Raw genomic sequence first — 17,211 nt, 5'->3', positions numbered from 1 at the left:
TGGAGAAGGTATCCACCTTCCTTGCCACTAACCACTGACAAACTGACACTGATGGCCAGCTAAGCCCAAGAACCTCAGGGATACCAATTTCCCCCACCCCCTCAGACCACCAGCACAAACTGACGCCGATGGCCAGCTAAGCCTAAGAACCTCAGGAATACCAATGTCCCCCACCCCCTCAGACCACCAGCCCTACTTCTATTCCAGTCCTCTTAGCCATCATCCCAGGAAGCAACTCCTTTAGATATGGCATCGCAGCAACTGCAACTACTGAAGACCCAAAAAAAGGAAGCTCTTAACATCAAAGTCCTTGCAACTGTGAATGGTTCAAAATAAAAAAAGAGATATTATTTTATCAGTGGAGATTATAAGGATATGTATTGCTATCTGCTTTGTTGATGTATCCGGAGGACCACAGGGTCTTTCTATCTGACTTTTGAGCTGAAACTTATGTATTGTTTTTCCCATTAAAATGTGAGTTCCTTGAAAGCATATAATGTCTCGTTTCCTATTAGTGTGTGCAAAACATATATTAAGCACATAATAAATGCTTTTTCATTCATTAATCCATTCATTTATACATTTATTCATTTAGCAATAGGGCACAAATGGCACAGGTTAATAACTAAAAGTATTGAATCAAAAGTTTTCCTCACACCTTCAACTTTATTTAGGGGAACTGGCTATTACTGTTCTCAAGTTTCATTGTACTTAATAATTACAGGTCTGGGACAATATGGTTACTCTTAATTGAGTTAATGAAAATTCAAAGTATCTGGCACTGTAGCCTCAACCATCCTAAATTAGATAATGTAAACCAACCTCATTATTTCTTCAAAGGAAGCTGAGCAAGAGGATGAGGTTAGAAACCGTTTAGTAATATTTTCATGATCTTTTCTTCCTACTGACAAATAATCAGGACAATTCATACATTTTATTTTGAATAATAAAACTTATTAAATATCATTCCTCTTGGAATTCCTCTTGAAATTAAAATGAAATAACAGATACTTAGCATCTTTTATGAAGGTCTAATAAGTTGGAATTTATGACCGTGTGATGATTAAGGCTGTAATCACTTATATATTTAGCTGCCTTCTGTACGCCTTTTTTTTGGAGGGGGATGTAATCTTCTTTCTTTTACTTCATGTAGGCGCTATCAATTTCTATCAAAAATTATTTTAGGCTCAGAATATAAAAGAGCTAGAGAGATTTAAATGATCCTCTACTACAGGGTTTCTTAAGTTTTTTATTGTGTCATGAACCCCTTGGACAGTCTGGTGAAGCCTAGGAACCCCTTCTCAGAATTGTTCTTAAATGAATAAAATACAATATATAGGATTACACAGAAAACAAATCGTACTGAAACATAGTTGTCTACCTATCCTGCCCCAAATTCTCTCACTGTCTCTCACCTCCCATATGCAATCTGTTTTCAAGACCTGTCGATTTCACCTTTGCAAAATCTCTTGAATACGGCCTTTTCTCTTCTCTGACATTGCTACCACTCTGATGGAGGCCCTCATCATCTCACATCTGGATTATTGAATTGGCTGCTGGTGGGTCTGTCTGCCTCAAGTTTCTTCTCACTCTAATCCATCCTCCATTTAGCCACCAAAGTGATTTTTCCTAAAGCACAAGTCTGACCATCTCAACCCAGTCCTACCATCCCCCAGTTCAAAAGACTCCAGTGTCTCCCTCTTGCCTCTAGGATCAAATACAAAATCCTGTTTGACATTCAAAGCCCTCAATAACCTAACTCCCTCCTTACACCTTACTCCTCAACACATGTTTTTTGATCCAATGACACTGGCCTCCAGGCTCTTCCATGTACAGGACACTCTATATCTCTACTGGCTTTTTTTTTCTGACTGCTCTCCATGTTGGGAGTACTCTCTCCCTTCCATTTTAACTACTGCTTTCCCTGGCTTCCTTTAAGTCCAAACTAAAATTCCACCTTCTACTGAAAGCCATCCTAAACCCCTCTTTTTTTTCCCTAGTGTCTCCCTCTTTTAATTATTTTCTGTTTATTTTGTAAATAGCTTGCTTTGTATGTATTTGTTTGCATGTTGTCTTCCTCATTAGATTGAAAGTTCTTAAAGGCAGGGACTATCTTTTACTTCTTTTTTGTATCTAGAGCACTTAGCACAGTGTCTGGCCTATAGGAGCTTCTTAATGAATGTTTGTTGATTAATTGATAAGGAAACTGAATATGTACTGCATATGATCAGGAAAAGCAAGCTCAACAAAACTAACTAAGCAAAATTGTAGAGTGGTAAAATATCTCTGGTAGATTCTACAGATTTTTGTAAATAATAATTATAATAAACCAATATGGCAGTTGCCTTCTTTTGTCCCCCTAACATTCCTAATGTTACCTCTACATATTGTTATTCCATTCCTTTTGAAATGTGACATTTATGGATAATTCTTGGGAATGAATTGAGAGCTGCTTCTTATTTGTTTGAATGTAATAAAAGTATATCCATTGCTATCTTAATATCATAGGATTATAGAATTAGAACCAGAAGGGGTCTCAGAGGTTGCCTAATATAACACTAATTTTACGAACTTGTTGACTGTGTCCTAGAGATGTTGAGTAATTTTTCCAAGGATTACATAGATATCAAGTAACAAAGCTACTTTTGTATTTAGAATGCCAATGTACCTAATATATACCTTTTCCTTAGTGCAGAGCACTGGATTTAGAGTCATAGGATCTGGGCTGGAATTCTGGCTGTCCTCTTTGTTGCCTGTGTGAACATACAATTTACTTAATCCCTCTGGACTTCAGTTTACCTATTTGTAAAACAGAGTGTAGACAAGCTGACCACTAAAATACCTTCAGCTGTAAATCTATGATCCAGTGACCTTTACACTCAGTTTCTTTATAAAACACTTTCTCTTATAGCTACATTTATATCATTGAATCATTGCTCCCATTTGTGGTTTTCTTGGCAGAGATTCTGGAGTGGATTGCCATTTCCTTCTCCAAGTCATTTTACAGATAAGGAAACTGAGGCAAACAGGGTTAAGTGACTTGCCCAAGGTCATACAGCTATTAAATATCTGAAGCCAAATTTGAACTCAGGAAGATAAGTCTTCCTGACTTCAGGCCCAGCACTCTATCCACTGTATCACCTAGCTTTTAATTTTACTTTTGTAAAATCTTTTCCATGTCTACACACTTTCTTTTCTCTGATACTTCCACCACCTTGGTGTAGACCCCTATCACTTCATACCTCATGGTTTTTATCTTAATTCGTTAGCTTTTTGGTCACTATTGCTGACTCATTTTGAGCTTGTAGCCCATGAAAATCTCAGATTCTTTTCTTATGTGAATGGTTGTCTTGATATTTGCTACTTATGCAGTTATGTTTTTGAGTGTGAATACAGGCTTTGAAATTTATTTTTATTAATTTTCATCATGTTTAATTTTTGTCTTTGTTCTTGTCTGTCAATATCTTTTTGGATCCCTATTCTATCTATCTTCCAACATATCTCTCTTTAATAGTTTTGTATCATTTATAAATTTCATGAGCATACCATCAATATTTTGTACAAGTCACTGATAAAAATATTTAATGGAATAGGGCAAAGCATAGTCTTCTATGCCCTCATATTTTGAAAATTAGTACACCTATTTCCTTGGTAATGTAAGCATTGAAAAATAATACACTTCATTTTATATGTAATAATATTACTACATATTTTAGTATTTGTTTTGAAAACTTTATGTTATTACCAAATTATGAACATTAGATTTCCTGCATTACTAATAATTTTATATATCATCTTTCTAATAGAGAGAAGAACTTGTACTTTAAGGAAGATCTGCTTTTATTCTGTCTTTCTTAAAAAGCATTAAATAATGTAATGTTTAAGTTGGTCACTCACAGATTAGCGATTTGTTATTGGAGAATATCACACTGATATAAACTAAAAATTGTATATTTAGAATTCTATGCAGAAAATATTAAAATAAAAAATGCCAAATTTGATGTTAAGCAGCAACATGATTGGGTTTATTTCTTTTTTCTCATTGTGCTATTCTATTTCTTTTGTCTTTGGTGTTAGTTTTAAAGAATTAAACAAAATAAACTCATCGTCTTTATGTATGTAGATGTTCCAGTATTGTAAACAATTTAAATTGTGTTGAAATCTGACAGATCATTCACAAACAGTCAGGAACAATTAGTCAGGATAGAATTGATTTAATTTTTTAAAAAAGATCATACTTAGGAAACAGATATAATAATTTTAAGACAATATAACAAATAGATTAGTTCATATAATTCCAAAATTGGATTTATTCCTGTTGATTAATATAAAAGAAAAAATTATAACAACAAAGAATTAGAAACTTGGATCTATTGAGCTATAGTCACACCATAATAATATGGTGATGATGTCTTATAACCATAATATTATTATCATATTAGAATATGGCTATAATATCATTGTATATAAATTCATGGCCACAATAAAAGACAGTATGTCTTAATAAGAAGTATATTTTTCATTGTTTTTATGATATTCTTTTTTCCTTTTTTCATTAAAGGCCTCATTCGTTTGCAAGAGCTCATCAAAGCTCCATCAAGGTACAATTTGCGGTTGAAAATACGTCAGTTGCCTGCTGACACAAAGGATGCAAAACCTTTACTAAAGGAGATGAAAAGAGGCAAGGAGTTTCACGTAATCTTTGACTGCAGCCATGAAATGGCAGCAGGCATTCTGAAACAGGTAATCTCTGACTTGAGTAAATGGCAAGGTTCAATTATATTTAATAAATTAAATTTTGGAATTGAAGGTTTTCACTTTCAAATGGCCAATAGCTGTTTTCCCCAGTAAGGCAGAAAAATCAGTCAAGTCAAATTGAGATGTTTTTATAATAGATGATATGAAAATTGCTGTCTAATTTTCCTTTATATAAAATTTTAAGTATTTGTAGAATTTCTAAATATTAATCAATGTACTTCAAAAAGCTATAATATTGTTTGTAAATATACATGGCATGCACTGAGAGTGCTCTGTTTTTCTCTAGGGAAGCAGGTATCATGGAAAGGTAGTTGTTGTGCACCATATGCTGTGCGTGAACAAAGTCATAAAATCAGAGATTTTGTGCTAGAGGAGATCTTAAAGGTCATCCTAATCCATTGCCCTCATTTTACCGATGAGACTGAAGCTCAGAGAGGTTCAGTGACTTGCCCGGTGCCTTAGAAGTAGATATTTAGTAAATAGTAGGCTCTTAATAAATGCTTCTTGATTTAATAATTGTCCAGGGTCATGTAGGTAGTAAGGAGAGGTGGGATTCAAATCCAGATTTTCTGATTTCAAATCCAGCGTTCTAACCGCTATTCCACACCAACATCTGTGTAACAACAATCTTCTCTAAGAAGGCATTAACATGATTTTTATATATGCTCAGATGAGGGTGAGTTATCCTGATATCAGACCCCCTGTTATGAGTTAAGACCCCTTGCTCTAGGCTTACCTACTTATTTTACAGATGGGAGCTGAAGTCCAAAGGTACATAGCCCATTCATGATTGACTTTTTTGAAAAGTCAATATATAAATAGATATATATTGATAGATATGTGTGTATAGAGAAACATAGCTTCATATATGTTGAACTTGATATATCTATATATGTATGTATAATATGGTATGTGCAAAATTTGTAAAGTATCTCTGTGATGCACTCTAAAGATATTTTGTAATATCTAATAGAGTAGTTGCCTTTTTTCTGTGTTTCCCCTTTCCATTTCTGATGTTACCTTTACGTGTTGTTTTCCTAATCCTTTTGGAATGTAACATTAATGGATAATTCTTTAGAATGTATTGAGGGCAACTTCTTATCTATTTGGATCTACTAAAGTATATGAGAGTTTATTTTCTTGATTCTGAGGATTCCTGGAGACATAAAGATAGGAACTTCCTCTGTGAGGCTGGAAATTTCAGTTATCTGTGCCCCTGTTCATCCTGCATTAAGGTTTTTGGTCAATGAAACATTCTTGTTAAGATCACGCACTGACTTTATTGAATTTGGTAATTGAAGATTATTCATGAAGGTCCCTTACCAGCCTTTAGGGGACCCCAGCAGCCAAAAGTATATCAAGTCACCTTTCTGAGAGGCTGCATGGTATCTCAGAAAGAACACTTTATCTTGAGTCAGAGGACCTGGATTTGAATCCCAGCTCTGCCACTTAGTGCCTATGTGGCTTTGCACTATTTACTTAACTCTCTGAGCCTCAGTTGTATTGGCAGAGGAGACTGACTGCAAGGATGCCTGGCTAGAGACCAGGGGAGGTTGATCAGTCAGGGTGGGGCTGAGCAGGGAAGCTTGAGCTGCTTCAGATTATAGGCAGAAGTCAACAGGCAGATAGCAGAAGGGCTATGGAAACTTCAGGTAGATAGCATAAGGACTGTTTCCACAAGTCCCTCCTGATTCAATAAGGATCTATTAAGTTAAAACTTTGGCCTCAATCTCAAATGTCCTATAAAATTCTCAAATACGATCCTAGACCCGAAGAACTACATTTCTTTGCCCTTGTTTGCTATTTATCTTCAAGAGGAACAATCTCACTTGCTTTATTTGTGGTAATTAATCCCACGTGGCCTGAAGTAGTTAACCTTAAGATGGTGTAACACCCTAAGCCATAATTGGCCACATAATATTAAAACCAGAAGTTCCTACCTGTTTTTTTTTAGCGATGAGGTACTGTGCCATCCAGAGTACTGGTAAGGGTCAGATGATTACTAAGTCTGTAACAGGGATGGGCTGGTGCCCTGTTAGCAGTTTCTAGGCTTGTTTCTTCCTCCTCCCTGTGGCTTACAGGTATTTTGAATGACTTGGTCTGCCAGGGGTGGAGATCATCCTTGTTACTGACCATTTCAGAGTCTGCTGTCTGTTGGTCAATCAGACCAATATGTTGAATTCCCCTTTTATATCATGTCCCACTTCTGATATATTCTGGCTGTATAACCCTGGGCAATCTCTTAGGCCTCTAGGCAACTCTCTGAGGCTGTAAGTTGCAGAGAAGATGCTGACCTACATTGTTAAAGGGAATTTCCTCATCAGGAATTTGATACGACATTGAGATCATAGCTCCATTCCTTATCCCCATAACTTTCTAGTTGTTACAGGACCCATTATTTTGTACATATTTCTATATATCTAAGTGGGTCCAGTTTGTCTCCCCTCAGTATACACAGGTAAAAAAAAATCACAGTATGGTTACCTTATAAAGATGAGTGTTTGTCTTGTTTCTCAACTTAAGCTCAGCTTTCACTTTATTCAAATTGATGTTATGAGTACATGTGAATCACAAGTGATCTGTGATTTCATTCACTTAAAATACTCCTGATGTAGAAATCCCTCCCCCAACATAGATCATTACCCAGCTAAGATAGTCTAGAAAATTCCTAGGCAATTGCCTGAAAAGCATTGGAGTTAAAGGACTTGCCCAGGATCATATGCATATGAATTTGAGTATGCAAATACAAAAAAATTTTATATTATTAATATTATTCATACTTGGAAAAAAGCATCTGAGATGTTGATACTATGAGATGATGGTACCCTTGCATCTCTGACTGTGTCAGTCAGCTTTTATCGATCCTGCATTCTTTAAGTGAAGATTTAAATCAGGCTTTTCTGCCATTTTATTTCCCCTTCACACACTAACCAAATAGTCAATTCTTGTTCACTTATTTACTTAGGTATGATAATTCCCAGAAATTCTCTGATACAAGTGCCTATATTTGCAAGAATTCTTTTTCCTCCTATCCTTAATTTATTGTAAAACCTTATATGCTTGCCCAGTTATACTAAGAAGGTAGACTTCAGTACAACCTTGTGTATTATCTAAAACTAGATTTTAGCTAGTTTTATTTATTTATTTTAGCTACATAAATTTTAGCACCAACTAATTGTTATCATTTGAGTTTTTTTCCAACAGTTTTAACAGCCACATAATATCTATCCAATCAAACATGTAACTCTAAACACTTGTTCTTGTTAATTTTGCTTTCATGATTAAAGAGCAAAATATTTACACAGCTCGACTAATTTAAAGTCACTATCCATGCTAGAATTGTTTCCTAGAGATTTAGTCATGGAGTCAGTAGGTCCTTGGCACATACATGTCTTTCCTTCTCCCTTCTTGCAGCACCATTTTTCATTAGCCCCTAGAAAACATTTCCCTCTATTCCATTCACAAAATGTCCTCACTTACCATCTAGAATCTTTCTAAAAATTTCCTCTCTTCCAAACCCTACATAGTCAAAGCATAGGCTTTATCTTTTCTCATTAGTTAATGGAAAAATAGTATCCTCTTGCTCTTCCAATCATAATGTAAAATGTGTTTGGCAATGGTACTGTGGAAACTGCTCAACAGATGAGAATAGAGAGATCTTGCAGAAATGTATCAGTCCCTTTTGAAAGCACCTGTTTCCATTTCATATGTCTTCCCTACATGCAAAACTGAATTTAGCAATCATTAGCAGCTAAAATGAATACCTTTGGAAATATACTCCCTAAGTATTTATAAGGATGAGGACAAGACAGTTTCCTCTTGTTGTGGATATTTCAACTCTAAAAGCTGTTGCTTTCAGTATGTTGTTGTAAAATTCATGAGAACCTTAAGAATGTGCAATTAAAACAACAATTCACTGCTTTGCAGTTAGGAAAACTGAAAACCCTACTTTTAATTATCTGTACTTTTTGAATAATGGTTGTGAATTTGGATCTGCTCCATTACTGCTAAGGAAATGTTAAAGGGCTCAACATGAGGACTCCTTAATTTTTCTGGCACTTAAAAAAATTGTGTAATACTATTTTTCACAATGAAATGGTGCTCTTAATTTAGGGATTTTTTTTTAAAGTGAAGACTATATTCATTATAATATAATGAACTAAGACATCTTGATTTCAGGGTTTTGGTAGCATAGTAATGCTTTCATTAATACGTAAAGCTATAGATTTAAAACACCCAACATTCTGATAGTAATCTTTCTATCAGATCTGGTTCATAAATTCCTTTGATAGTTCTTAATCTCTTTTAACTGCTGAGAAATAATTTGCTTGACCTGATTTTAGTGTAACTCAAATATAGTTGACTGGATTCCAGTTGAATTAACTGTTTTGTTCTTACTTGTCATAAACTATACACTTACATATTGTATGACCTTTTCAATAATTAAATTTTTGTTTCTCTCTTAGGCATTAGCTATGGGAATGATGACTGAGTATTATCATTATATCTTTACTACACTGGTAAGTATTTTATTAAACCAGAAAGATGATGGCAAAAAGTCTTTCTTAGCTATAAGTATCAGTAACTTTCATTGTTATAATTTGATCATGAGAAATAGCCTTTTAAATGAGATAGAAGAAATATGACACGTGGTATTTTTGTAGTAATATTTTGTCTTTTTTAATCAAAATTTAAGAGTTAGTGATATCAGCTAGCATCAGAGGAAACTCATAAATCTTAATGGTAAACTACTTATTTTGAAATAATAGCATTGCAGATTTTAATTCCCAGTGAATATATTTCTTGTCTTTTTCTTATTTTGCAGGGCCATTGGGACATAATTTGTTGTTGTTGTTGTTTTTTAAATGCTGCTCTGATAAATGGATACCTTTAAAATATACATCCATTCATTCTTTTATTTCTGCTGAAATAGAAATAATCCATGCAACAAGGAACTAACTCAGTATCACTGATTCATGGAGTCCATGGGAACATAAAAACATAAGAAGCTAAAGGGTTTTTCTTTATAAGGGTTTGATCAGATTGTAACAAAGTATCCAGAGGAGGGACTCACATTAAGTCACTCTTTCCAAAGTATATTTTGTTTCAAAGTACCAGAGGTTAAAAGCTGCATTAAAGACAACCTGACAGCAGTTGCCTGCTGATGGCCACTTTAAAATCACTCTCAGGCTTCCACAGCAATTTGCATTAACATTTCTGTAGAAAACCTTGGTTAGGCAGCTGTATTTTTTCCCATTTCTGTGAGTAATACTTGAGAAAAGTTTCAGTAGAAACCATCTTACAGATCTGTTTATCTGTGAGAAAAAAAAAAGAAGAATCCATTAAGACATGCTAGATTGAATCTCAACTTGGTCATATTTTGCACTTTCTTATATCCTACTAACATGAGGCTATTTGAATCAATACTTTTGGTTATTTGAAATTTTTGATCCTATTTTACAGTGTGCTTTAAAAGTTATACTTAATGGGAATAGATTTTCATTCTTTTTTTTTCTTCCTAATTAAAGAGGATTCATTTGTCATCATGGTATCATAACTAAATATCTTGAATGAGTAGTTAGAAATCTAGTAAGAATTAGAAATCTCTGCTTCCTCACTACTGCTGCCTCTTCTCTCCTTCACCTGTTGAAATCTGATATCCAGCTCAGTGCTTTATTGAAACTATGGAAACTAGTCTTCCATGGCTTCCTATGAACCAGCTCTAAAGGATTTTTCTCACTCATCCTTTTTGACCTCTGTATAGCTTTTGACACTGACAGCTACTTCTTTCTTTAAAGCGTTCCTGCCTTTGGTTTCCATGATACAATACGGATTTTCCTCCTGTAACTGTGCCCTCTCTTTCTCTTGTACTCACCCCTCTTGTCCTCCTGCCATGGCAATGTTGGCATTTCACAAGGTTCAGTCTTTTCTTCTCTGTTCTTCTCTCTTTAGGTTCTCAGTCTTAAAGAACTCATTTATTCTCACAACTTCAACTATCACATCTATGTGGAAAAACTCTCCAGATTTTATGTATAGTTCTTACCTTTCTCTCAGTTTCCATTTCCATATTTTCAAGTGCCTCCTGGACATTTTTACTTCAGACTCTGGATGCCTAAAACTAAAGCTCTTTTGAGACAGGGACCATTGTTCTATTTTGTATTTGCATCCTCAGCACCTTTCACAGTGCCCCATACATAGTGGCTCTTAATAAGTCCTTGTTGAACTGAACGAATCATTTTCCTTCCAAAATCAGCCCTCCTCATGACTTATAGGTATACCTCATTTTATTGCATTTTGCAGATATCATGGGTTTTTTTGTTGTTTGCTTTTTTGCATATTGAAGGTTTGTGACAAACCTGCACCAAGCAAGTCTATTGGCACCATTTTTCCGACAGCATGTACTCACATCATGTCTCTGTTTCACATCTTGGTAATTCTCACAATATTTAAAACTTTTTCCATTATTGTTATATCTGTTATGGTGATCTGTGGTCAGTGATGTTTAGTATTACTATCTATCTATCTATTTATTAATTTAGTTTTAGTTTTCAACATTCACTTTTATGAAATTTTGAATTCTAAATTTTCTGCCTCCCTTCCCTCCCCCCTCCACAAGATAGCATGCAATCTGAAATAGGCTATACATGTACAATCTTATGAAACAAATTTCCACCTTAATCATGTTGTGAAAGAAGACTTTTATTGTTTTGTAATTGTTTTGGGGCACCACAAATTGTACCCACATAAGAAGGCAAACTTAATTGATAAATACTGTGTGTGTTCTCACTGCTTCACCAACTAGCCATTCCTCCATCTCTTTCCCACTCTTCAGGCCTCCCTATTCTCTGAGACACAATAATATCGAAATTAGGATAATGAATAACCCTAAGGAAGAGTCAATTGATGCAGCAAACTTCATTGTTGTTTTAGGAAACTGACACAGCCACCCCAACCTTCAGCAACCACCAGCCTGATCAGTCACTAGCCATCAACATTAAGGCAAGACCCTCCACCAGCAAAAAGATTACAACTTGCTAGAGGTTTAGATGATGGTTATCATTTTTTTAAAGCAATACAGTATTTTTTTCTTTTCTTTCTCTTCTTCCTTTTTTTTTTTTTTTTAGTGAGGCAATTGGGGTTAAGGACTTGCCCACAATCACACAGCTAGGAAATATTATGTGTCTGAGGCCAGATTTGAACTCAGGCCCTCCTGACTCCAGGGCCGGTGCTCTATCCACTGTGCAACCTAGCTGCCCCTACAGTATTTTTAATTAAGTAAGGTGTATACATTGTTTTTATTAGACATAATACTATGTCACACTTAATAGACTGTAGCATAGTATAAACATAACTTTTATATGCACTGGGAAACAAAAGAATCCATGTGACTCACTTTACTGCAATATTTGTTTTATTGTGGTGGTGTGGAACTGAACCTACAATTATCTCCAAGGTATGTCTGTATTGTATTTATGTCAGTGGTTCTCCTAGTCATTGAGGATCAAAACCTCTGAGTCATCATTGATTCCTACTTTATTGTATTCTCATTCTCACCCCACACTCAATGATGTCATTAAATTATGTCAATTCTTCAAACTGTCTTTAAGATCTGTCCCTTTTTAGTTTCAATCGCTACCACCCTACTTCAAGTTCTTATTAAATTTTGTCTGTTATTGTAATTCTCTTTAATTGTCTTCCTTGCCTCCATACTTTCTCCCCCTGTAATTCTTTCATCTTTATCATGCTACTCGCCTCTTCAAAAAAACTCCTATGTCTCCTGTTGCCTAGAGAAATTCTTCCTAATCAATAGCTAGCAGCCAGTAAATCTTGAAACTTGACCTGGTGGATACATGAGCTACCTGATGTAATAGCCTTATGTTCATGGGAGAAAGAACATAGTGGATGACTAGTCCTTCAGTGATCAGTGAATTGTATTTATTAGCAATACCACTCCAACCCTAAAGATCAAAAGAAGCTTTATATTAAGAAATCGTTGGCACTTTTGGTCTCTAGGATAAAAACCCAAACTCTCTGGTATTCAAGGCTTTATATAGTCTAACTTCAGTTTATCTTGCCAGGTTTGTTTCTTACTACTCTCCTACATAAACCTTCTCCATCTCTCTTCTTTGAATTGTGTTGGCCTTTCCTACTGCTAGGCTTTTACTCAAACCTGTAATGTATGATAAAATCCTACCAATGCTTTCAGATTCAGTTCAAATTCTGCCTCTTTAATGTGAAGCATTGTCTGACCACCCTAGCTCACAATGGTCTCTTCTTTCTCTGAACTGATAGCATTTGTTGCTCAATCCTCTTACATAGTGCTTATCATAACAGAGTCTTGTATTTTTTTTATGTGTACCTGTCATACTGCTTAGTGAGATGGTAAGCTCCTAAAAGAAAAGGACCATGTCCTACGTTCTTTGTATCTTCCACACCCTTATACATCCTGTGTACTCAATAAATATGGATTGGTTGATTGCTATAATTTGTGGTTTTTCTTATTGCATTCAAAATGACACGAATAGGTTGAATCACTGATATCAAAGAAAGAGAGCTTTGTACAACAAAAAGGCAAGAAGGGCTTTGATCTTACAGCAGAGTGAACCATCTTTCAGAATTTTAGAAGATTTGACTTATTAATCATTTTTAAATCTGACAGAGTGGAAACATATCACTTTGGTTTTTAATAACATTGCTTACTTTAAAAGTCAGTAGTAAAAAATTATATAGTAATAATTAAAACATAATTTATTAGATAATTATTGAAGTGAGTTCTTTACCTATATTTATTATTTTTACAAACAAGTATTATTGATTAATTAGATTTATTTTTAGATTCTATAATTTTAGAATTACATAGGATCTTAGAGATCTAGTCCAGCCTCTTAACTTCTCAGCAACAAGAGCTAGCATTTATATAGAAATTTAGTTTTTAAAGTGCTTTTAAATGGTATTATGTTCTTATAACCCTGGGGGTAGGGGTTATTATTAGATCCATTTTATAGTTGAGAAAAATGAAGCTAAGTTACTTGCCCAGGGTCATACAGCTAGTTAGTGTCTGAAGATTTGAATTCATGTACTTCCTGACTGCTTTTCTAGCACTCCATTAGCTGTATCATTTGTCTGAGGAAACTGAGGTCCATGTGCATTGCAAACTGAAGGGAAATAACAACTGGATACAACAAGATAGTAGACTTATCATATAATGTTTAATGTCTCATCTGTTCAGTTTGTAAAGTGTTTTGCCAATCTTAAAGTATTATATAGATCTAGCTGTGTTATTACATTTAAAATTAGAAAACAATAGTCCACATTTGTAATTGGGCATGCAAAAATTTTCTTAATATCTTCTTTTATATTATATTTTGGCTTCTCTGAAATTTTTGTAGCATTATCCATAATATATATCCCTAACTCCAATTATTATTAGAACAGATTTTTAAATGAGTCAAGTAAATTACCTAACTTCTACCTTAATTATATGGCAGAAGAAAAAAATGAAGCATATAGGAATTCTGACATAATTTAAGACATGTTTCAGGATGATTTTAAATTTAACTATATATCAAGAATGACTCCTTTCAGATACCTTTTTCTTTGACTGCTATCTCTGTCAAGTACCTACTTTGTCACCTGTCCAACCTGGATTAAGTTCCTAACCATTGCTGCTACTTACACTAAACTACTGCACTGGTTGACCTCAAGTACCATTAATTCCATCCATGGTCCTATCTGTGACCTAGCCTAGCCTAACTGATGTGATTCCAGTCCCCAGACTAACTCTCATGCTAGCATCCCAGTTTCTTGTTCTGGCTCTCAACAGCACCCATAGGATCTGGGAATGGGCTTTTGTCCATTTTTAGGAGTCTAAAAAATAGCAATATCAAACTATTATTGTCAGGATTTAGATTCCTAGCTTCCATATATTTTGACTTTACAAGTCCCCAGATTTCATGATTGGAGTTAAGACATAAATGGGATAGGTTATCCTAAGTTCTTATTGCTGGCCCAAGAAACATGAAGACCAGGATAGCTAGAGTTGGTGGTCTTGGGCAAGGTGCTAAAGTACTATACTGAGGCTAGAGTTCTGATTGAAAATCTCAAGGTTCACCAGGCCTCAATTGTCTTTGGTGACCCTCATTTGTTAGAAATATGTGATGGCAACAGCAGACATTTGAGCTCATCATGTAGCATGAGAGTAGCCGATGTGGAAAATGCAAAGTGTGTAAGAAAATGGATAGTCAATAGCCTTTTCAGTAATGTCTCACAAATCTGTGGGTTTAAAGCTACTCTCTTACAGAGTTCCCAGACCTATTGGTGCCATAATTTTAGTCATCATCAAAGTATTTAATAAGGTATTAGGATCATCTGATGATATATTCAGAGCTAGAAGGAACCTGAAAGGTCATTGGACTCAACTCTTCTAATTTATAAATAAGAAAACTAAAGCAGAGAGGGGTTAAGAAACTTGCTGAGGTCACACCACTGGTATCTGAGGAGGGATTTGAATCCAGGTTTCACCTGATTCCAGCATGCTGTTGATTACACTATTCTGCCTAACACCATATAGTCCAATAATAGTTGATTTAGTTGAATTGGTTGATTTATACAATGAGAGCTAAACAGACAGTCCCTGCTTCTGTGAATTGATAGTTTAGTCAGGATATATACTTTGGTCCATCACACTAAATGCACCTAGAAAGTGCTCTGTTTGTCTTTCTGTATATCTGTCTATCTATCTAGACAAACATGTATGGAAACTTTTCTTTAGATCTCTGTTTTGGGGCAGATATGAATTGATCTCCAGATATTCAGAGGTGTGGCGTACCTCCATCTCATATGCCTTTCTTTGTCTACCCCCTTTGTCAATATTCAGTGTTTTTCTCTGAGAAAGATTCAAGTGGCTGAATTTTGGTTAATAGTTCAGATTAGTTAGGAATCTTTGTTTAAAATAACAATCTGCCCATTTTCTTTTCTCTCCTTTCTATCAGGACCTCTTTGCTCTTGACGTGGAACCCTACCGATACAGTGGTGTTAACATGACAGGGTTCAGAATCTTAAATACTGAAAATAGCCAAGTCTCATCTATTATTGAAAAGTGGTCAATGGAACGACTGCAGGCACCTCCTAAGCCCGATTCAGGTTTGCTGGATGGATTTATGACGGTATGAATATCCACTTATAGATTAGTTTGTGTGTTTCTGTGTAGTACTTAATGTATTATAAAAACCCTCAGGATTGGGATGTTAATTTAGCTTGTTCATTTATCATAAGCATGATGTGAACATGACATGATGTGAAGATAACAATTTTTACATGATCAGTGTATATTTTTATCCAGCTGTTTAAAAGGGCTTTACAAATATTAATGGAATGCTACCATGTAGGACCCTTTTGAAAATAATTTGATGTGTTCCCAGAAAAAAACTGCAGGGAAGAAAATTACTTTGGGAAACATTAATTTAACTTTCACTTCTAGTCTTTAATATCTTTTGTAATTCTGATGTCTGATGTACATGATTTGTATTTCATAACCCAATCCTCACACCCTCAACCTACTCTCATGTGTTCATCTGATACTAATTAATGTCTGATTTTCTTGAACGCAAACACAATCTTAGGCTAGACTTAGTATGTATACTATAGTCTATTTGTAAAGACCTCTATACTTCTAAACTTAAACAATTCTGGATTTCTAGATGGTAAAAATAAACTGTAAATGAACTATTTATATTCATTTTAAAAAAATTAACCAAAAAGCTTAGGGCCAGTATCATCAGTGCAATTGATGAAGTAGCATAGCAATTAGATAATATTAATAATTAATTGGAAAGTGGATTGAATAATATAAAAAAGAGTCCAAGTCTAGAAATTGCAATTGAAATATATTAAAATTCAATCAATTGCATTTTTCAAATGACAACCATGTATAAATTAGAAACAAAAATTAAAGTCACAAAAGAACTTTATGAACATCTGGTATATCCCAGCAGTGAGAGAGTTGTATCTCTTTTACCTATTGGGCTATATTCACTCAGTGGACTGCAAAGCATAAGATTGGTGCTGTCCCAGATGAGGAATAGAGGAGTAGACTTTGACTTTCTTAGCGCCCCTAATGATAGATCCAAAATAAATAAATAAATGAACATAAATAAATACATAATATTTGCATACATACATACATACATATATATGTATACACACTTATACACATATATACACTTAACTTCAGAGGACTGTGGTACTCAAATGATTCTGGCTTCTTACAGTTTTTAAATTGGAAAAATGACCTTCTAGAATTGCACCATATTTTAAAATGCTTTTAAAAAATATTTTTGAATGCTATCTGCCTGGGTTAAAATTCTGTTATTTTTAGAAATATCATAAAAGGAGTTTTAGTTCTACTTATATAATGAAATGATTTACTAGGAAGGCTTTTTAAATTTTAACTAA

General features: G+C 34.6%; 1 protein-coding gene across 1 annotated transcript in view; it reads left to right on the top strand.

The window, feature by feature from the left end:
- Positions 1-17,211, top strand: part of GRIK2 (glutamate ionotropic receptor kainate type subunit 2) — a 798,700-nt gene that overhangs the window by 324,850 nt on the left and 456,639 nt on the right. The window contains exons 5-7 of the mRNA XM_020998276.2: positions 4,562-4,743; positions 9,225-9,278; positions 15,750-15,923. Coding sequence (XP_020853935.1) covers positions 4,562-4,743; positions 9,225-9,278; positions 15,750-15,923 — 410 coding nt within the window. The remainder of the gene's footprint in view (positions 1-4,561; positions 4,744-9,224; positions 9,279-15,749; positions 15,924-17,211) is intronic.

The sequence above is a fragment of the Phascolarctos cinereus genome, unplaced genomic scaffold, assembly GCF_003287225.1.
Source record: "Phascolarctos cinereus isolate Bilbo 61053 unplaced genomic scaffold, phaCin_HiC Scaffold_5;HRSCAF=322, whole genome shotgun sequence".
Taxonomy (NCBI): domain Eukaryota; kingdom Metazoa; phylum Chordata; class Mammalia; order Diprotodontia; family Phascolarctidae; genus Phascolarctos; species Phascolarctos cinereus.
The sequence above is the reverse complement of the archived record's forward strand: the minus strand, read 5'-3'. Positions and strand labels throughout refer to the sequence as shown.